The sequence below is a fragment of the Festucalex cinctus genome, chromosome 1 (genome assembly GCF_051991245.1).
Source record: "Festucalex cinctus isolate MCC-2025b chromosome 1, RoL_Fcin_1.0, whole genome shotgun sequence".
NCBI classification, from domain to species: Eukaryota; Metazoa; Chordata; class Actinopteri; order Syngnathiformes; family Syngnathidae; genus Festucalex; species Festucalex cinctus.
In genome coordinates, this window is record NC_135411.1 from 41,572,352 (window position 1) to 41,595,940 (window position 23,589).

Here is a 23,589-nt window from a genome sequence, read left to right on the forward strand (position 1 = left end):
AGCCTGGACTCGAACCAGTCAGCCACCATGCCGACCCCAAATTCATATGGCCAATCCTAAACTGTAATTTTTTTCTTTTACTGTGAATTTACAATAAATTATTGGATAAGTTTTGCATTACTTTCACAGTAAGGATTTACAGTAATTTATTGTGAATGTACTTACAGCAATTTACTGTAATTTCACATCTGTGATATTACAATGCATTGTTGTAAAAGCACAACTGTATACTGTAACTTCACAGCTTCAGTGGCAAAGCAATTCCTGTGATTTTACAGTACATTGCTGGGGAATTACAATATCTTGCTGTACATCATTACAACAAGGCCCCACACTTTTACGGTGTAAAATAAAAATAAATAAAAATATATGCCCACTAGAGGGTGTTGTAGGAGAGACTTACTGCTGGTGCAATGGAACGTGAAGTAAAAGCACAAGACACAAATGGAAAATATTGCAATAAGCTTTATTTTCCCCCTTTTTTTCTTTCATGTTTAATTCCTATGGGTGCTTCTTCCAACTCCAATAAGGGTTTTACTTTATTCTGTTTTTCGGGCTTTTTGTTTTATCTGCAAAGGGTAAATCAGCATTCACAGTCAGTTTCCATGTTTTGAAACGGAACATTTTTTTTTTTTTTTAAGATTCTTTTACAAAGTACTATTACAGTTTTGTTCTATTCATGTTTCAAAAACATAAACGATAAATAATAAACATTCCATTTATATCTATTTCATATTTATTGAGTCAATATGAAATACATTTTAAATCGATTCTTTCGATTCACTGTATCTAAGTTTGTCACATTCCAGTATGTGACATGAAAGTTGTATTCAGCATAAACACAAGTCATTTATGGAGGAAAGATCCTCATCTTGTATTCTCTCTCATGCTTTCTTATCCTCCTGCCAATATAGCTGACAACTCATATATTTCTACTGCAGTAGAAAGATCAATAATTAGGAAGGCAAAATTATAACCTCTAACACAGAAGAAAAAAATGTTTGAAATAATAAAACTACACTGGAAGAAAGTTTATTATGCAAAACATTATCATAAGAATGTAAAAGATGTTGGACAAAGAAAACATAATTTATTTATAACTGGAATATTGTACTAAAGCTACATTACAATAAATATATATATATATTTTTTGCAGTTTGGATTAGAATACATAATTGCCCCTAATTTATAAAAGGAAATAAAGACAAGAATAGTAATCAAATGTCTAAAGTCGACATGGGTTCTGTTACAGTGTAATACTTTTTGTCCAACATCTTCATGAATTATGATATTTTCTCACTATGATTGCGAACAGCTTGAAAGATCAGCCTTAAAAAAATTTTTAAAAAAAAAAGCACTCAGGGACAAGTATGCACGTTAAATGAAAAAAAAAACAACAACAACCAAAAACAAAACAAAACATCAAAAATAATCGTATTAGTTAATTGGTACAGATGGACAACAATGTGAAACCTCATTTACCATGATTAATTAAACAAATTAATACATTAAAATTTCACAATGTGCAGATCAGCTTGTGAAAAAACAAACAAACAAACAATAAAACAGGATGAGTAGTCAAGTGGCCAGCCCATAAAGCGCCATTGAGAAACCATAATTAAATAGTACTCCAAAGTTTTATTAGAGTAATGTTCATGTGTCCACAGAATACAGATATACTGCCAGATACCAATTTTCATGTTGAGCAATTTGCATGATTAGCATGATTAGCAGAATCGTCCAGTATCATTTTTTTTTTTTTTTTTTTGAGTAGTTGCTATAGGGGTGGGGGGAAAAAAAAATCACTCAATATAGTGAAAACGTTGCTAAGTTGGCAACAAAGTATACACGTTGTAGAGCTGGGGTGTATTTCACAAAGTAGCTTCAACAAACTAACTGTGAGTTGACATACCCTCTGATAGGAAACTGTGTTTTCGGTTCCAGTCCAGCTGATTCCAGTGAGTTATATCAACGGTGAGTAATTTCACCGGGATTCAGTCCCAGAGTTAATAGACCGACTCAATGGAGCCCAGATTTGTCGAGTCACCATAGCAACGGGGAAGGCAAGCGCGCACCGCCCTCTACTTCCGCGTTGCTTTTGTAATAGGTCGCTTGCACGTGTCGTCACTTCCGCCTCGGATTTCTCGTAGTCGCCATGCTGGGTGGCCTCCATTTACGTAGCGATTCGGTCTAACACGTATCTATCACGTTTGTTGTCTGCGTTTAAAATGGTACATTGTTGCTGCATCGTTGGCTGTTCGAACAAAGCCCAGGGGGAAAATGGTCGGCCTTTCTGCCGAATTCCGAAAATAATTAGGAACCAGGGCCTGGAGACAGAGGAGTGCGGACTCCGGAGGGAAGTCGTTACTTTGGGCTCGTGTGTGCAGCGATCACTTTGTGAGCGGTAAGATTATTTACCTTTATTTAATGTAATGCATGAGGATTAATAACGTTTCGACCGCGCATATATGGGCAAGTTGCTTATGTTTTGGATTCATGAGCAAGTAAGTTCGGTAATACAAGCTGGCTAGCGGACGTTAGCCGAAAGCTAACATCGAACATTTTCACCCAAGTAGTGCCAGTGCAAAGTGTTTACTGCTGAAATTGGATTGATTAGTCTTGGGCTCTTAATGCCGATAACATGTTTTTTGGTGGCAAAATGTAAACTTGGGAAAAAGAGACAGAAGGGGGTGATGCAAGTAAACAGACCCCCGGTAGCCTACACATCATGCTAAAGAACTTATTCACGGCCACCCTACTGCGGTAAAATAACCAGTCTTTCCATATTTTATTTGTTTATATATTTTTTTATTTTAACAGGTCGCCCTGCGCCCGTTTTTCTGTCCAATCATCCCGACTGGGCTCCAACATTAAAGTTGGGTCCCAAGTTACATCTATGTCTCAGCCCAGTCGGTGCCAAGATATGAACGTGCACAGGAGAGACAAGCAAAGAAAAGGCGACTTGAAGTGGCAGAGATTGATGCAGTTATGCAGCCAGATGGCTCCAGTAACCTGTACCCTCAAGTACTGCTGACATCATTGACTCTGGTATGCCACTCAGAATTCATTACATGATATATTGTATGCATGAGTGAATGTATGTGTTTGTTTGTGTGTGTACATGCACCTTATATTTTAGAGACATTTGGAAGTGTTTATAGAAATAAGTATTTGCCTGTAGCAATGTTCATACATTAAAAAATGCAACAAAATGTGTACATTTCTTTTACACTGACAAAAAAACTATACTACTGTACTATATTAAACCTATTACTGGTACCGTATTTTTTTGTGATCTTTTTTTATTATTATTTCTTTAGGGATCTCATGCCACACCGACTTGATTGCCAATGACATGATGGAAACGAAGGCGAGCATCAAAGCATTGGAGGAGGACAACATGCGACTGTTTGTTTGGCGCTAATAAAGGCAGCGTTTATACAAATTCTATTGTTGGGTTTGTTTACAAAGCTATACATAATACAAATGACAGGATTTGACTCAATGTGCAATATGGTCCCTCTTAAAGTAATGGCATAAATCTTTATTATTTCTAAAAGCACAAAAAATGAAGTGAATAATGATTAGATGTAGTAATTTCAGGGATAAAATTGAACTGTTAATTAATGTAGTTTATTTTAGCACAGGTGCCTACCATCCTGAGATGACGGTATGATGTAATGTTGATGGGGTACGCAATGACTTTCATTATACTATGTACAGAGGAAAAAGTTGCTCTCTTTTAAATTTGTTTAATGTAAGACAAGTACCAGTACTGTGTTACAGTTTTCCCAATAATCCTTGTTTCACACTTGTCACAAAACCACTGTCCTTTTGGCAGTCTAGATTGGCACACTTCAAGTGATATCATTTGATTTTTCAATCTGCTGCAGCACAAAAAAAAAACTACTTTATTCCGCATCTTTGAAGTACATGAGCAAGTGGTAGGTGACAGCGGCTGAGCAGGAACACTGGAAGTCCACTGCTGATCTAGTAAATGCTCTCCCGAGCAGTTCAGGTAAGGAGGGGATTTTGGAAAAAACAAACTGGCTTTTCCAGCTGGCCAAAACGAGCGATCTGGGTGGACTCGCTCAATCACACTTTGTCCACACCACAAAGCCGCAGAAGTCCCGTCCAGTTAAACTCATCTGTGCCTGAATCTGAAAATATTACAAACATTGTAATGAAAATATGAAACCTAGCATTAAATAAACTACAAAAAGTAAAGCCATACATACCTGGTAATAATATTGGTGTTGTCGTGACAAGTGATGGGAATTGTTGCCATCCGGCACCAGACAGAAATTGGGTGTTGTGACAGCCTCCTTAACCGTGAGATCATAAGAAAAGCTGTCAGTATGCTCAGTAGTTACCATGAACACGTTTTATTGTACTGGAAACTGAAACTAAAAATACGTCCTCTGAGAGTGGTTAACCTTAACCATTTAGAATAAGTTGATTAAGTAACATGTAACTAGTGAAAGGGTAGCATTAAATTTAATTAAGCCACGGGGAGGCTGTGCAGTTACTTTTTATTCTTATACGCTCTGCCATATTTGCCTGTTATAAAATTATTAGAAAAACCACATCAGGTAAACCCAGCTGTGCATGTAAACACAATAACAGGAAGCCTGAGAACAAATCAACATTTTTGTGTGCAGAATTACCAACACCATGTGGTTTACTTACGTGCAACAGCAACAGTTTATTCTGATGCGATGTTAAAGTTTACACTCTGTATCCACCCGCTTACAAAATAATTGTAAGCCTCCAGGGATTTGTTGGCGTGTTATGGAGCATGTTGTCAACACGAGGTAGTGAAAGATGTCCAGAGATGTCACATTTGGCCAGCAAGCTTTCTCCATCAAAAAAAAAATCACCCTTGGTCAGGACGTAATTAGGATCAATCCCGCCACACAGAGACACCTTCTGCCTGTATCGTTGTTTTTGATCTTCCGGTAAATCGTGAAAATACTGCGAAAATGACATCAGGTTGATAAGCTCTACCGTGTAACTCGCGAGTGTACCTTGTGAACCGGCGGACACCCAATATGGCGCCCGAAGAAAAAATTCCCATGATGCATTACGATGTGCAAGCGACCTATTCCCCGCTTCATCCGAAAATCTTAATGTGATCATATGACGAATTTGAACATGTCTTCATTATTTAAAAAAAAGTGCAACACCGTAGTGATGTCGAATTTGAACCTGTCTTTATTAAAAATAATAAAAAAAAAAAAGAAAAAGTGCAACACTGCAGCGATGTCGAATTTGAACATGTCTTTATTTTAAAAAAAATAATAATTAAAAAGTGCAACACCGCAGCGTGAAGGCGTCGAGGAAGGAGGAACTGTTCCGGTCAATGCGTAAATTTAAATGTATAGTCCTTTGTACTCACAATATTACAGGGGAAACATGTTGAAAGATAGCTCATTAATTCCTATCGTTTAGGTGCAATCCTGCGAGGTAGAAGCCCACTTAATTTAAGATGAGCGCATATGACTACGGCTGGTAATGTTGCAAATGTAATTAAGGACGAATTAAGTTGTGTCTGTAGATGCTGGCCTGTGATGTGAAACGTGCGGTACCGCACAAAAAGGTAATTGTGCGGTAATGCCAGATATTCGCGGTCTGATAACATTCTCGTAACGAATATTTAATTCCCTGCTTTGCCCAATATTGCGGCACCTTCATCAATAGGTTAATTGTCAAAATGACATGCCATGTTGGTGACAAAAGTGGACTTTACGCTAAAGACTACAGGCGTATTTATGCAAAAAGTCGCCGTAGCAGACTGAATGAATGAGGAAATGAATTGCCGTGTGTGGCTGAAAGGGGGCGGGTACAGGGAAAAACTTGAGGTTCATTGTGACAAACCTGCTACCGACCGAGGTTAGGTTGATGGACCATGTTACTACGGTTACTGACTGAGAGTTTAAATGACCTCTTTTTATGAAGCAGGCTAGAGTTCCCTCTTATCCTCTGGTTTAAGTTACCTCCCTTTCTGAAATGTTTCCCACTTTTCAGGGTTTCTTTACCCAGGTTTTTCACTAAACCTGCTTTGTGAAATACACCCCAGGTCTTGCTCTCTAGTTCAAAATCCACACGTGCACATAAAATAAAAGTTCAACATTCAAAATATCCATCCATCCCTATTCTTAACCGCTTGCTCCTCACAAGGTTCGCGAGGGGTGCTGGAGCCTATCCCAGCTGGCTTCAGGCAGTAGGTGGGGTACACCCTGAACTGGTTGCCAGCCAATCACATCCATCCATCCATCCATCCATTTGCTTGACCGCTTATTCCTCACAAGGGTCGCGGGGGGTGCTGGCGCCTATCTCAGCTGGCTCTGGGCAGTAGGCAGGGGACACCCTGGACTGGTTGCCAGCCAATCGCAGGGCACACAGAGACAAACAACCATCCACACTCACACGCACACCTACGGACAATTCGGAGCGCCCAATTAACCTGCCATGCATGTCTTTGGAATGTGGGAGGAGACCGGAGTACCCGGAGAAGACCCATGCGGGCACGGGGAGAACATGCAAACTCCACCCAGGAAGGCCGGAGCCTGGACTCGAACCGGAGTCCTCAGAACTGGGAGGCGGACGTGCTAACCACTCGATCACCGTGCCTCCCCCAATCACATACATTCAAAATAAAATATAATAAATTCATTTTGACCTCATGGTTTCTGTGAGGGCCAGTCAGGGTCTGAAAATGTCTGCAATAAATTCTTTAAATCCACAGACAGTGAAAACTATGTGGTCAAAATGGACCATTAAGCTACTAATTCTACTCATGAAAACTGCTCAACATATGCATATTAGCATATGTGTACTGGGGATGCATAGCTTGCATTTCTGAAATAAAACTTCCGAGTACTTAAACTTTTACATATTCACTGTGTTAGCTACTACTGTAGACTAGTCTCATGATTCTGAATAGAAATAAGACTTTCTGCACAACCTTTTTTTTTCTCCATTTGTACCACATGTTCCACACATGGTTTAGTTTCAACGTTATGCATTTCCTTTTCAATGCCCAATCTTCTACAAAACAAATGAACTAAAACTGAAAGACGCAACACAGATAATCTATTATTATTACTATTATAATGATGATATTTAATTCAAATCAAATCCATCCAGTTTGTCTGGGTCACAGGTGAGATGGGGTCTATCCCAGCTGACATTGTGCAGGAGGTGGGATAAACCCTGGACTGGATGATACCAAATCACAGAGCACATAAAGACAAACAACCATTCACACTCACATTCACAACTAAGGACAATTCAGTCTTCAATAAACAAATCAAATTTTTGGAGTATCTGGAGAACACCCATACAAGCAGAGGGAGAACATGTAAACCCCACACAGGAATGATGACGCTTGGATTGGAGCATGGAAGCTAACTCTGAGGTGGATATGCTTGCCACTTGTCCATGTGATGCCTAAAATAAAATGACATAGGCCCTACGCCAACAACATAATAAATTAACAAAACATAACATATTCCTATGTATTCACACAAACCTCAGAGATCAAACTGGCATGATACATGCTGAGACTCAGCATACTTGTACTTCAAGAGAGCTCTGTTCTGTAAGCTTCAAAAATAACTTTGCCTTTTTTTTTTCTTAGACTTTTTTGGTTGGAAGAAGAAGCAAGTTTTGAGACTGTTTTTGTGTTTTACTATTTATAGTGGTTTTAATGTCTTTATACACTTGTGTGACAGATGAACTCTATGGGCTCTATTTTTGTGCCCAATGCAATGCTGGCACGTGGTCTAAATCTGCTTGAAGGTGGGCTAGAGTCCAATGTTTCTCAACTCTGGTCCTCGGGGCACACTATCTAGCCTGTTTTCCATACTTTCAAGTCCCAACCCAGGTGATTCCAATGACAGCTCATCAGTAAGCTCTGGAGCAGCTTAATGATCCTCACCTGCGTTGGAATCGGGAGACATGGAAAACAGGTTGGATAGTGTGCCCCGAGGATCAGGGTTGAGAAACATGGGGCTAGACTAAGTTTGGGTTGTTTTGCAGACCCGTGCAAGTGGGTGCATTTTATTAAAACGCAAAATTTAATTTTGCACCATTGTGGACGTGAACACAGCCAACTTGATTTGTTCCCAATCGAAACGGCTCTTCTAATTTCTGTTAAGTGCCATTTGCTCGGCATGTGCAGATAGTCCTGGCAGATGAATAAACTGGTTCCCTTGTATCCTGCCAAGGCACACAAAGTACGTTCATAACAGTGGTGCCCAAGATGGCGGTGCTGAAACACCATGGCATGCCGAATACCAGCGATGTCACGAGGACCCTGGAAAATAAACCTCATAGAGGGGTCTCCGAAGGACCGAGGACCACATCGAGTGAATGAGGAGCATGGCAAGGCGACGACCAGGAAGCAGATGCACAGAAGTTCTCCAAGGACACGCCTTTCAGAACGGCCCATGACGGAGACACACTCCTGGTGACTGTGCACCGCAGGAGGAGGGTAAGTGCCGAATCACATCCACGATCCATTGAGAGAGGCGTTGGTTGGAAATAGCAGCACTTCTCGCAAGACCATTGCGCAAGACAGAAAGAGTTGGGTGGACTTATGGAGACATGCCGTAGCATCCAAATAAGAGCAGAGTGCCCTTACATGGCAATGAAGACATGGATCGACATCCCCGTACGTCGACGGAGGAGCAAAAATGAGCGAGACAAATAGGCTGGTTAGCTCGAGAGCCAAACAAAACTTTGGGGACAAAAGCGGCATTTGGCTAAAGGGACACCCGCCGTATCGGGGTGCCAATGAAGGCACACGGGGCTAACAAAAAGAGCGCAGGAATTGGGCACTCTACGGGATGCACCCCACGGCTGGCACACCACTCCGCAAAAAACTTCTACCTGTTAGGGCTCTGGCATTAAGGATCGTATGCCTGACAGAAGTCGAGCACTCTGTCAGCAATGGGTCGAGACCCTCAGCAGCCAAACACACAGGGCAGAGTTGATGGGGTTCGGGATGCCAAATCCATCCCTGCTGTTGGGACAGCAGATTCAACCGACTGGGCAGAGGCCACGGGTTGGAGGAGCAGAGACTGCAGAGGAGAGGTGACCACGTCCGGGATGGCCAAACAGGGCCCACCAACGGCATTGTGTGATTCTCCAGAAGGACCCTCTGAAGGCTCAGATGAATGAGGGGGAGAGGTGGAAAAGCATACAGAAGACAACCCGGCCAAAGGTGTGCCAGATTATTCCAGTCTAGTGTGCTATTCTACTCCCTCCGAGAAACCCAAAGGGGACAGTGAGTGGACTCCTCGGAGTCAAAGCGATTGATAGACGGATTGTCGAAGCGATTTCAAATGGCGTTCACCACCGGGTGAAGACGCCAATCCCCGTAGGCTGGCAAGTCGTGGGCCGGCCCATCTGAGAAGTCACTGTGCTGAGGAGCAAGAGCGACGGGGAAGTAAGCACCCTTCAGATCAATTGAAGTGAACAATTCCCCGAAGCCGATCGTTTGCAACACGTCTAACATAAAAAACAAAAAAAAACAAAAAAAAAACAAACTAAAAAACAAACAAACAAAAAAAAACCTGTATTCACACTTCAAAATGTTTGCTTTGTTCTTGTTTACTGCAAAACTGATGTTTATGTACAGCACTTTGTATACAGCAACGCCTGTTCTTAAAGCGCTTAATAAATAAAGTTGAGTTTTTAAGAACAGGCTTTTTTTTTTTTAAATATAGATCTCTTTTATGTACTTATTTTATTTATTTTAGCTTTTATTTTATGTCAAATTAAATGTTACATATCCGTTTTGTTTGTTTGTTTTGTTTTTCACAATTTTGGATCTACTAGTTATGTTTTGAACATTTAGCATTTTATACTATTATTCCACTCTTCTTTTCTTGTTCTTTTAGTATTTTCTTTTTATCGTTTTAGCTCAGTCTTATGTTCTTAAAAAATATTATAATCTGGTCATTTTACTTTTACAGTGTTTCTTTCTGTGGCAGAAGCTGCTGTTGGGTCTGCGGCCGCAGCTTTTGGCCCTATCCTGGTGCACATTGCTCCTTGAGATCGCGTTTCTGTTGCTAGGTTGTACTGAGCCAAGGGGGCCTTAGATCTGTTTTGCTTTATTTTGAATATTTGTTTATGCACTTCTTTTTTTGTGGGTTGGTATTGTGGGGGATGGTGGGCTGGGGATTTGTATGTATTTAAACTATATAAATAACTTTGAGTTGCATTTACTGTATGAAAAGTGCTATACAAATAAAGATTGATTTCCTGATTGATTGATTGATTGATTGATTGATTGATTGACTGATGACACCTGATTTGTGGACAACAGAATAGAGAGGACATCTCTTTAAGGATTTTTACAGAAAATACTGGTTGACAGGCCATTGTGTCACTTTTTTCATATTATTCACACCCCTCATATTGGATTGCAGTTTTATGTGGGCTATATGAGTTAGAGTTATGGTCTAAGCAGATGAATGGAGCAAAAAAAATTCATTAACAAAGACGGTTTATTAATCTTATTCTGGCTACACTAAACGAGCAAAATAGGTTATTATTTTCAAAAGTAAGAATGAGATAGAATATTCTGTTATTAAAAGAACTTACACTTATTGTCTCGCCAAGCTTAATATGGCAAAGTCACATGAATTTCTGGCATACAGTTAGTCAGTTTTTTAGTATGTTGACAATTAGATCATCAGTGGGATCAACACACATCTAGCTTTTTTGTGTCATTTACAATTACAGTATTTTACAATATAATTGTTCATAATTATGTCTTTCCATCTCAAAAAATGTGGACAAGCAATCTACTTTTGGAACTGAACAAAGCCAAATGTGGTGACATCGAAGGACACAAAAAAAAAAAAAAAAGAGCATGTTTTTATATCAGGGACCAAAGTAACATTGTTAAATATGGGAACAATATATGCTATTTACAAAATGCAACAACTCAACATTCCTTCTTGATAATTGTTTCAATATCTTCCTGAGATTTTTGTATGTAATGATTCCCTGCTATTTGTATATACTTAATACAAGAAATTAAGAAACAAAAAAGAGAAATGACAATCACTTGTACTATCATGCAATAATTTTTTGAAGTTGGACAAGGTGATAGATCCAGAAGAATCCATGAAGTAACTTTACATTAACTGATCTCATAATGTTGTGTGGCAACAGTTCAGAGCACAGTACAAAGTTGAATGAGAATTGGCAATGGTTACATGATCGGGAGGGAGGTTTGTTGAATATCCTTTGAAAGTTTCGAAGGTCTTTGAAAAGACCGTATATGAGACCCCTCAGTGCCTAAAGGGATGAATTTGAGTTTAGATGGTTGTCTGTCTGCATTTGCCCACAGTCAGCTGGGAGTGTATGGAAAGCACAAAGCACAATTTGATAACAAGTCAACAATTTGATAACAAGAAACCTTGAAGAAAAAAATAAATAAATAATTGCAGTAAACTGAAAATTTCAGAAATGTAGTAGAATTTTCCACGTGATTCCACTCCCACATGATAGAATTGTAAAACATTCCATAAAGATAAAAACTATTCAATGACATCCAGTCTGTCTTTTCGACCCTGACAGGGTTTGCAAGAGTTGACTCACATTAACATGATTTTTATGGAGACTTATAAAGTGTTTTGAATAAACAGCCTTGCAACAACTTGTAGGAGAAAAAACAAAGCAGTGGTATGCGCAAAATCGGATAACTGTTGTTACACAGACAACAACAGTCTGTGGAAATACATTCCAAATATGCAGCATGGACTCGATGGCAAGAATTCTATTTAGTATATTCTCAAAAAGAAACACAATTTAATTAACATGACAAGGTATGTATAGTTACACTAATTTATATCATACATCATCATCATAATATAATAATTATTTTTATATTTTATTTAGTGAAATAAGTGACTGAAGCAGGGTGGAAAGATATATAGGGTAACAAATAACAGTTGCACATAGAGGGTTGGTTTTGACAGTAGCAAAAATAGTTTCTAATGTATTTGCAAAACGAACCCACCATTCATTCATTGGTTTCCATACTATTATGCATAGAACTAATCAGAATGGCTTGCAGAGGTCATGCAAAAATATCCATGCTTTTTAACAAATATTCAGTTGCCACGCTGCCTTCCAAATATTACACAAAAGCCCCGGCTTGAATAAATACTTTCTTGGCTTCCGTTTCTCAACACATTTCCCCTGAGGTGTGCAGTGTTCGACTATGGGCATTTTTTCATCCGTCACATATTTTCAGGAATTTATTGCCAGGGATGTTGATGATGATGAATGATCTTGATCTTGGGAAAACATAAAATAGCTTTGATGGTGATGATGGAGGCTACCTCTCCATTGCCACTAAGCACAAATTAATTTAGCTGTTTGTTTGTTTTTTGTTTTTTAGTTGAGTCCATTCCATTCATTGTTTTGATACATTTTTTTCAGTATTGCATTCACTTTCAGTTATGCCATACAGATCAGCTAGAAAGGCGCAGGAGCAAGGCTGAGACATAACAGGTCAATATTGTAAAACTTCAGGATACACAGGGGTCGCTATTCTAGCAACACCCATTTTCTTTTTTGTTGTAATCTCTTATACATCTAAATGTCTTTGGGTTAATTTGATGACAAAATATCTTCTTGTTAAGCATGAGAGCAGATCTATCCATGAAAGGTGATACATTTCTAGTCCCAGGTTGTCCTCTGGAAAATTGCCATCATGTTCTAACTGTGGCTGATGTTTCTGATATGTGTGAGTCGAGACCATCCTGGAGGGCTAAACAGAGAAGCCTGCAGGGACGACCACCAGCACTCTGACCCAGCCCTTGTACCTTGCATAGTACTTTGAAATGCTAAAATGGACATCTCCAGGAAATACAATTCAGCATCACTGAATAGATCACATTTGTTACATGGTTTAGTCCAAGGCCTTGTCAAAGTTAATAGAAGGAAAATAGAACTGCCTTAATTCTCGCACATAAGGAACATTGTTAAATTTAATTAATTAAATTCATACTGCAGTCACGTAGATGGAAGTCAGTATCAGATCTGAAAGTGATGATTTCGGCATCTTCCACTCCTGTTCCCCCTCCCACATTTATGAATGAATCACTTGTCTGGTAGAGACTGTTTAGGAACCCAGCCCTAAAAGAGAGACAAAAAATATGAAAAGTTTAAGATGTCAGAGGAATTTTTTTCCCCATTGGTTTCATAATGCGACAGCACCATATTATAAAAAAAAAAAAAAAAAAAAAAAAAAAAAAAATCTTAAAAAGGTATAGTTCACCATGATTTGATTTTTGGATATACAGTGTCGGATTTTTCTCCTCTGCCTTTTTAAAACTAATGCTGTCTTCAGAATTCCTTTTTTTCAGAGTTCCACAGGTGAGCTGTGATTGGTTGTTTCTGTATTTTGATACAAAAACTAGTAGCTGAAATAAAACCTGCATGCTTTATGCTACATTCTTGAATGGCGATGCATAGTTCACATAAATTGAATTGGTAAGATGTGCAAGATGGCTGAAAAAGAGCTACACAATTACAGTCAAACCTCAGGTTTCGAACGCTTCTGTTCTCAACCGAATCGGTTTTCAACCAGAAAATTTTAGAATTTTATGTCTCAGAAGTGGTCCAAAAATTCGGCTCTCAACCAAACTGAAAAAAAAGCCGAGCATACCTGAACGCGATTTACTCGGGAGCCGAGTTAACTCGAATGCCCAGGATGCTTCCTCCGTAGCACATTCGTGTTCAAAGTTAGTTTGGAGAAGACCTGTTCATTGTTATTTACGCAAATCTTTTTTTTGGTTTTGCATCGTGTATTAGCCCCTAATCATGGGTCCAAAGAAAGCTAGTGCAAGTGGTAAAGCTGGTGAAGAAAAGAGGAAAGTAGTGCACAGAACTATTGGATTTAAAAAAGAAATGTTTTTTTTTTTTTTTCATCATTTTAGATAGGATATCTAAATAAAACAGTGTCTATTTCTCCCCTTTTCTATTTATGGTAAACAGTATACAGTGCAGTTTATGATGTAAAATAGTAAAAACAAAAATTTGGAAAAAGTTATTTTTATACTTGGAACAGATTAAAATTATTTACATTAACTATAATGAGAAAAATTGTTCCGGATTTCGCACAACTCGCTTTTAGAATAGCCTTCTGGAACGGATTATGTTCGAAAACTGAGGTTTGACTGTATAACAAACAGAAGCAATAAGCCAATTCAAAGACACAACATTAAAAGAACGCAATCATACTTGGCTTACTTGGAAAAGTGACTTTGCTTTCATCTTCCTTTCCTCCCCCATCGTGACCACTCATTCGACAGTCTTCATCAGTTTCCTCTCAGTTGACAGAGCAATTAGAAAACATCTTATCAAACATCCCCCCCCCCCCCCCCCCCCCAAATACAAAACATGATTGCCGCTTATGGTCTCTGATTTTTCTTCTGTGTTGCTCCTCTCTGAAATTGTACCAAGGTGGTAAAATTGTACTTATTTTGTTTCTGCCAGATGTTTCATTGTGAACAAAAGGCTTACAGTTTGTGGGTCATAAATCTCACCAAAGGAGAATTACAGTGGATCATAAAATGTCTACACACCCCTGTTCATACGCTAGGTTTTTGTGATGTTAAAAAAAAAAGATCAAAAATAATCATTAAAAAAAAAAAAAGTAATCCATCATTAATTTGACCAATAACCTGTAAAACTCAACTGAAAACAAGTGGAAAAAGTGCACACCCTCTTATAAATGGGGATATGGCTGTGTTGAGAATTAACCTGTCCCATTCAAACTCCTGTTAAATAGGTCTCAGTACACAGCCACATGCCACCATGTAAAATTCCTTTGAATAACCCAAATGATCTTTTTTTTTTTTTGGTAGAGTGACCCTTTAGTTTTGACTGCTATTTTTGCACTGTTAATCTCCAGCTGAAAAAAAAAAACAGCCCCAAAAGCATGATGTCACCACTATGTTTACTGTTGATATGGCTTTCTTTTGTTTATGAGCAGTGTTGTGTTTATGTCAAACATACTGCACCTTTTGGAATTGTGGCCAAAAAGTCCAACTAGGGTTGTTTCATTTTTATATACTGCAAAAACATGACATGTTAACAGGAGTGTGTAAACTTTTTATATCCACTGTAAATTATGAAAATAAGTGGTTTGGAGAAACACAGTCAGACAAATAAGGTTTACAAAGAAGGGTGTGGAATTTAACATTGCCAAAGGCAAAACCCTTATGAATCCATCCATGTTTCACATTCACTGTGTATGTGTGTGTGTTATGTGTGTATATATATATATATATATATATATATATATATATATATATATATATATATATATATATATATATATATATATATATATATATATATATATATATATATATATATATATATATATATGTGTGTGTGTGTGTGTGTGTGTGTGTGTGTGTATGTACACGACAACAATAAGAGGGTACAAAGCGATACCTGAGTTGTAGATTGATTTTGAAAAAGAAAAAAAGGGAGGAAACACTTACAATGTGTGTGGGTATTTTTTGAAGGAATTCATTGAGGGGGAAAAAAGATAACATCAACATTATTTAGAACCCAAAACCTTCACATATAGCCCCTAAAACTGCACAAGATAATTCTTCATCTGATGTAAAGATAGGCTAAGTATTTCTAATATTAGGTAGTACTGATAATTGGGAGCATGGCCATGGGCAGCAACTTGGTGTAATTGTTGATAGTTAAACTAGATTGCCATATATTGCAACACAATAAAGCAATTCCGTGAGTCATCACCTCATCGTGGTGAAGGGGTTTGCATGTCCTAATGATCCTAGGAGCTATGTTGTCTGGGACTTTAAGCCCCTGGACTTCATTTTCCCTTGGCCGGACGCGGGTCACTGGGGCCCCCCTCCGGAGACAGGCGTGGAGGCAGGGCTCGAAGGCGAGCGCCTGGTGGCCGGACCTTCACCCATGGGGCCCTGCATATCATAGCCCAAAAAGGCAAAATGGGTCCCCCTTCCTATGGGCTCACCACCTGGAGGCTGGACCAAAGGGGTCGGTGCGTGCGTAGTGAGCTGGGTGGCGACCAAAGGCGGGGGCCTTGGCGGTCCAATCCCCAGCTAAAGAAGCTATAGCTCTTGGGACATAGAACGTCACCTCTCTGGTGGGGAAGGAGCCCTAGCTGGTGTGTGAGGCAGATAAATTTTGACAATAGTCGGACTCTCCTCTACACACGACTTGGGCTCTGGTGCCAATCCTCTCGAAAGGGGCTGGACTCTCTTCCACTCTGGAGTTGCCCACGGTGAGAGGCGCAGCGGAGGGGTGGGCATACTTATTGCCCCCCTGCTTGGCGCCAGTACGTTGGGGTTCACCCCGTTAGACGAGAGGGTATCCTCCCTCCGCCTTCAGGTGGGGGGATGGACCCTGACTGTTGTTTGTGCATATGCATCAAACAGCAGCTCAGAGTAACCCACCCTTTTTGGAGTCCTTGGTGTGCTGGGAGCCACTCTCCTGGGGACTCCCTCGTTCTGCTGGGGGCCTTCAACACTTATGTGGGCAATGACAGTGAGACCTGGAGGGGCGTGATTGGGAGGAATGACCCACCCGATCAGAATCTGAGTGGTGCTCTGTTATTGGACTTATGTGCTTGTCACGGACTGTCTATAATAAAGGCGATGTTCACTTGGCACCAGGACACCCTAGGCTGCAGTTCAAATATCGACTTTGTAGCCGTGTCATCGGATTTGCGGCCACATGTTTTGGACACTCGGGTGAAGAGAGGAGTGGAGCTGTCAACTGATCACCACCTGGTGGTGTGTTGGCTCCGATGGTGTCGGTAGATGCCGGTCAGACCTGGCAGACCCAAACGTATTGTGAGGGTTTGCGCCGATCGTCTGGCAGAATCCCCCGTCAGAAAGATTTTCAACCCCCACCACCGGCAGAACTTGGGGGAGGCCGGAGACTTTGAGTCAGAGTGGGCCATGTTCCACACCTCCATTGTTGAGGCGCCCGATCAGAGCTTTGATCGTAAGTTGGTCGGTGCTTGTTGTGGTGGCAATCCTGGTGTACACCAGCGGTAAGGGATGCCATCAAGCTGAAGAAGGAATCCTATCTGGCTATTTTGGCCTGCGGGATTCCGGAGGCAGCTGACAGGTATCGGCTAGCCAAGTGGAATGCAACTGTAGCTGAAGCAAAAACTCAGACATGAGAGGAGTTTGGTGGGACCCTGGAAAACGACTTCCGGACGGCTTTGAGGAAATTCTGGTCCACCGTCCGGCGTCTCAGAAGAGGAAAGGAGTGTACCATTGACAATTTGTCTAGCGATGGGGTGCTGCTGACCTCGACTCGGGACGTTGTGAGTCGGTGGGGAGAATACTTTAAAGACCTCCTCAATTCCAACGACACGTCTTCCTTTGAGGAAGCAGATTCTGGGGACTCTGAGGTGGGCTCTCGTATCTCTGGGTCTGAGATTACTGAGGTGTTTGGAACGCTCGTTGGTGGCAAGGCCCTGGGGGTGGATGAGATCCGCCCAGAGTTCCTAAAGGCTATGAATGTTGTGGGTCTGTCATTGTTGACACACCTCTACTACATTGTGTGCACATTGGAGACAGTGCCTCTGGATTGACAGATTGGTGGTGGTGCCCCATTTTAAGAAGGGGGACTGGAGGGTGTGCTCCTACTATAGAGGGATCACACTCCTCAGGCTCACTGGTAAGGTCTATTTAGGGGTGCTGGAGAGGAGAGCCACGGGAAGTCGCATCTCGGATTTAGGAGGAGGGAGCAGTGTGGTTTTCATCCCGGTTGTGGAACAGTGGACCAATGTGGATCAATGACTTGAGCCTCATGTTATTCACTTCTGCAGTCTATTGGGAATTGTCTGAAAACGTCTTGCCTGAAGATAAACATTTGACAGTTGTATATATTACTAACTTTTATGTCACAAGGTAACACCTAAAGTCTGTGGGTGATAATTTTAATCAGACTACTATATTATATATAGTGATGCATTCCATTACTACTTACACAAAATGGCACTCATTATTGAGTAACAACGTGTTAGTGAAGCATTATCGGAATCAGTGATTGTATGACTCTATTTGTAAATAAATAAATAAATAAATGAACGAATTCAACCATTTGCATCCGATCTCACTTTAAAAATTACATTTCTTTTGGTAATACTCAAACACAGGGAATAAACTCAATTAAAATGGGGGCATTAAAAAACTAAAAATGTTTCTGTAGCCAAGTCAGATGCAATTTTCTGATCCTCATCTCTTATTTGCCACATTGTATATGTTTACCTCCCTTGAACAAGCAGTTTAAAGTGTCAGAAGGATATGCTACATAATGTAGCAAAACAAACAAACAAACAAACAAACAAAACACTGTAAGCTTTGGTGGGACAATCTCTTGGTTGGGAGAATGGCCTTCATGCAAAAGAGCAGACATTCTAACATTCAATAGAAGAAGCTACATTGTGTGCATGTTTTTTTGTTTTTTTTGTTTTTTGTTTTTTTCCCATCATTGCATTCGTGCATATTTACTGCATGTCTTTGCATAAATCGGACACACATGGCTTTCAGAAAAGCTTTTTGTAAGAAAAAGAAGCACAGAAGTAAAGGGGAAATCATACGCTAAACATGTTAAGTCTCTCAAAATGAATAGGAAAGTTGCTACAAGACTTAAGAAAGGTATCCCATCCCCATCCTGCAAAAATAAACTTTCCCAACCCTGCCCAGCCCCGTTACAGTACCTAGCTTGGTCTTTATTGACCAGTAGCATCATAGCATTTTGGCATGCATAATGTCAGCATGTCCTGCCTCTTCTTGCATTCAAAGAGATTTTTTTTTCATGCTTTTGTTAGTGCATATGCATGTGCCAAAACACATTCACACATACACAACTGGTAGTCTAATTCTAATCACCTCAAGACTAAAATCCTACCAAACACTCTCACATTATTTTCATACCAGAATTCTTATTGCTTGCAATGGAAATCCATGCAAAGATAACTACAATGCACATTTTACAAATTATGTACATGACCATGACATAAGTTGTACACATTGTGAAGAAGTGGCGATAGGAGGTTGACGTGTGAGAGGTATAAACTGGGGAAATGGGTCTTGATGTGTGTGTCTCTGTGTGTGCACATCCATGCCATGTACAGTAAGTGACATATTTGTCAGGAACCAAAAATGATTCTATTTAAAAAATAAATAAATAAATAAAAATAAAAATCATTATATTCCTCTGGAAAAATGGAAGCAGTTGCCGAACATGTCCACGTAATGCAATGAACATAAAACCATAAAACCCTGCATGACCAAATTTCATTTCAATCAGTCCATGTTAAAGCTGCCTTGAATTGACTGAATCAGGCCCCAGTCAACACTGACATAGTTATGCAGGTCGGCATTTGTGCAGGTACAAAACGTTGGCATGTACAGTATTGGCTATACACTTCTTAGAACTTGCCACAATATTCCCACACCTTTCATCAGAAAGTCCCACTATGCAAGACATTTTTCCAAGTAAGCCTGTTTGTTTTCCTTCATGGCATAATGAGAAATCAATCCAAAGCGTCTGTGCAAAAACGAGAGCCAGGGATCTATCTTACACAGTAAGTTATGCTGAAAGAAACTGCAAGCTTGACTCGAAAAAGTTCAGAAATTTTGCCTGATGAACACTTTGCTATACATTTGTCTTATTGGTGCACAATCAGGAGAAAATCAATCATGGGCTAGAAAGCTTTTCTAATGTCTGGCTCGACTTTTTAGCACTTAAGACAAATATTGATCTCCTTATCACTCCATCTTGCCCAGAACGAAAATAAGCACATTTGATAAAACATAACTAATTTTCCTGTAAAAAATTTTTTTTTAACCTTTTCTTGTCAGGAAAGCTTCTAATTAGGTGATCAGAACATCAAGCATAAAAGTATAAATGATATATTAACAGGAAAATACTTTTTCAGGATACGTTTTGTCACAGTTACTATTTTATATTTCTGACAGACGTACTTATATTTATTAACTTTAAGTCCTCATAAGCCTCACATGTGGAGTAAAATTTAGGTAATAGACTAATGGCTGGAAGTTCTCGGTCAATGTAACACGGAAGGAAATCTGAGTACAACAACATAATGAATGGTCTAACCTAAGGCCATTTACATTAATAATCAGTATTAAATAAACCATGTCAATCGCAATGCATTATATGAGAAATCAGAGAAACAGGTCTCCCATTTTGGAGAAAATAAAGTCATGTGAAACACACAACGACAAAAAGATGCAAACAATAAATACAGACTTTGCAGGATTTCATCCTCATCTCAAAAAGTTGACATTTGTGCATCTGTGCAGAGGTAGATGGCATGTGCACATGTGAACACACACAGACACGCACGCACACGCATTCATGTGCACACCGGTTGCGTCAGAACACAACCTCAAACATCAGACAGCGCACTCCTTTATCTACTTTGCATATTCAGATGTTGAATGCTGTCCCTTTTTCAAGCTCCTCCCACGTGGCGTGTTGCTTTTGTCCATTGCTCCTCTACCACGGGCTGTCGCTCCAGTAGCCGTTTACGGTGCCTCCTACTGAATTGCCACAGCCGAGACAAGAGATGGATGGCCAGAAGAGGGGGGGGCGGGGGTGGGGTAGGGGGGGAGTTCATGAGGGTTACAAGAGGGAAAGAAAGAGAAGCCAAACAAGGGCGTAAACTAAAAATATTGCCACTGACAGCCAAATCACACTGGAGTCAGTGCAAAGTTGTACCGCTGTTGGTGGTGATGAGCGATGAGATGGAATTCTCGTATATGGGCTGAGCTGCAGAGTTACTACGCTTGTCACCTCAAATCAAAAGTGGAGCCAAATTGGGAAGAATTGCTATTTGAGTCTGTCGTTATTGTCTTACAGGAAAATTAGAATCGAACAACAGAATAGTTGCATGATATTTTATTTGAAGCTCCTTTTCACTTGCAGCTTTTTTTGTTTTCTTCTTTTCAAAAACTATTTATGGAGAAACAAAACCTGAAAACATGCTTTTCATTCTTCCATTTGCTCATGCAAATTTCACAAGAAGTGACATCTAGAACACTTGACATTTATGACAACTCAATCAAAAGATCCTTCACATGTCAACAATGCAGCTCAGTCTTCTACTGAGATGTCATGTGCACATGGGGAGCATGTGGGCGGTGATGCAGCAACTTTGCTCCCCAGGCATCCCGCACTTTTCAATGACAGTGATTGCCAAAACGAAAGGCTTGTGACTCATAAAGGTAGCTGACCTCCTGTATGGATGACCATTTGTAGTTTGACATCAATCCCGCAAATGTTACGATCCCACTATGAAAAGGCGTATCATCCGACATTGATGGCTGAAACTTTGTGTATCAACAAAAGAGCACTTACACATTAATAACAGCAAATGGAAAACAGGGAGGCTACGATGATTTGATTCAAATATAAATTCAAAGCTTTAGTATGTAAAAGCTACACTTGGTGGACAAAAAAACGACAATGAGTAATTTGCATTTCTGATGTAGGTTTATTGTAACACCTTTATGAGGTCTAAAGAGCATCTAAAAGAATCTGGAATTACTGGAACTACCAAAGAGGATGAAAATGAAAGTAGATTACATTATTTTTTTCCAAATATTTCCAAACCGACTACAACAAGTCCCCATGTTCAGAGTCTTTTCACAATTAATGACACATTTCTTACGATATTTTTCCATTTCTCCTGCCAATGTGACTTGTATGTTTATTGCGCTTGAGGGTGAGGCTTGAGTTGGAAGCAGGAGAAAGCGCGTATATTGTATTTATTTTATATTGCAGGAAACAATGCAAATATTTGGACTCTCTTTCATAATCTTGCCTCGACTAAGTAAGAACAAAAACGGTGCCGCGTGCATCTAATAGTTTGGCTTTCATTTAACATCCAAGGTGCAGAAGTGCCAGTTTCATTTTCTGAAATGCTTTTTGCCTAAAACCGCTTTTTTTTTTTTTTTCAATCTACTGGTAGATATATATTATTTTTTTTCCTGTTATTACATAAAAACACATGCTGGAGTTTTGCGTGTGTGTGTTTTTTTTTAATCTGTATGCGTAAATTATGGGGTTTAGTTCATGTCTAAGGTCATTCTCAACATTAACAAATAGAACATCTCAAAATGTTTGTCTATCCCTCATATTTTTCAAACAATTGAACATATCTGCTCAAGGGACAATATAATAAAATGAAACTTGGACATATGTTTGAGTAGACAGTTTTCAGCTTCTACAGCAAAGGACCGTATATCCAAGTTTGATTCGATTGACTGATTTAATTTGATTTGATAACGTAGCTCTGGTGCAAAAGTGCTGGTAAGCCTGCAAACATGGTGCTTTTGGAACAGTTTGGATTTGCACTGAGGAAAATCCAAGTGAACCCAAAGTACTTCTCCACAAACTGTATGTTGGAAGACATACCAGTACCTGTTTTGTGTAGAATATGCTACCAGTACACTATTCCACTGCTCTGTTGGTAAATGCATTCATTAGGGCTATATAAGGAACTGTATTAGAGTCAGACAAAATCTCCACCTATAGGACAATTCAGTCCTGCTGTTGTCAGACTAGCGTTATTTTGGTGGTGTTCATCAAGATTTAACTTCTCATCTTCTTATAACCAAGTGAAATGTAAAGACATCAGAAAGCAATGCAAGTGCAGTTGCAATTGACTGAGAGGCAAGAAGTAGCACGAGAAAGCTAACCGAGCTATTATACAGAATAAACCTAAACTAAACTTTGCATCTGTCCTTGCTCGTCAGGCAGATAATAATTAATCTCACTATATTCTGGAGGGTTTTGAGTCATTTTAGGACATGGATATTTATTCAAATGATCTGTATTCTGCACAACTGTAATTCAATTTCAGTTTGTATCTTTACAATTGTGTAGCTGAGATGGATAAGGTGTACACAAGGTACACCGTCCATGTGTGGCGTTGTTTTTTGGTTTTTGTTGTTTTATCACTGCACAAATCTAAATGTACTGTATTTTTGTGTGTTCCTTGTGAGCTACAAGATGGAGGGGATGGGGGAGTGGCATCGCCTGAGGCCAGGTGGCTCGAACGGCTCAAAGGTGGAGTTGGTGATAGGGGTGAGGCGCAGCGGGGCACCCGTCATCCCGGAGATGTTATTTAGGCTGCGGGATTTCTCATAACCTGTGGCTACATAACCATGAGATGCACAGGTCAAAGGACAAAAAAGAGAAAGATGTCGACCACAATGCACATTCATGTTTTCATGACAAAGTAGTAATGTAAGCGATGTGTGTTATGGGATTGCAATGTAAATTTGAAAGTAAACAGATGTTAAATATATTTATGAAGCACACATTCGAAACAGCAAATATAAGCCATTTGTTTACCAACAAGCATTTGTTAAGATAAAAAACAAACAAACAAAACCAGCCCAAACGAAATGAAATAGTTTAGACCAAAGGAGGAAGTTGGAACAGACAGACAGGTAGACAGAGGGACAAATAGATGGACGGACAGACACAGGACAAAACAGA

General features: G+C 39.7%; 1 protein-coding gene and 1 long non-coding RNA gene across 4 annotated transcripts in view; both read right to left on the reverse strand.

Annotated features, from left to right (window-relative positions):
• Window positions 1-718: 718 nt before the first annotated feature.
• Window positions 719-7,993, reverse strand: LOC144029256 (uncharacterized). Of its 2 annotated transcripts, XR_013286844.1 has the most exons (3): window positions 4,690-7,982; window positions 4,239-4,325; window positions 719-4,160 (listed from the first exon to the last, which is right to left on the reverse strand). It is a non-coding gene; the product is annotated as an uncharacterized LOC144029256 (long non-coding RNA). The 2 variants fall into 2 exon arrangements; XR_013286838.1 differs by having other exon boundaries at window positions 4,239-7,993.
• A 10,784-nt stretch (window positions 7,994-18,777) lies between these two features.
• Window positions 18,778-23,589, reverse strand: part of LOC144029364 (voltage-gated potassium channel KCNC1-like) — a 59,237-nt gene continuing 54,425 nt past the window's right edge. The window contains exon 5 of one of the 2 annotated variants that reach the window (XM_077535718.1): window positions 18,778-20,624. In XM_077535718.1, the coding sequence (XP_077391844.1) occupies window positions 20,581-20,624 (44 nt within the window). In that variant the 3' untranslated portion in view covers window positions 18,778-20,580. Of the gene's footprint in view, window positions 20,625-21,000; window positions 23,243-23,589 lie in introns of those variants that run through there. The other variant, XM_077535717.1, reaches the window with a different exon arrangement.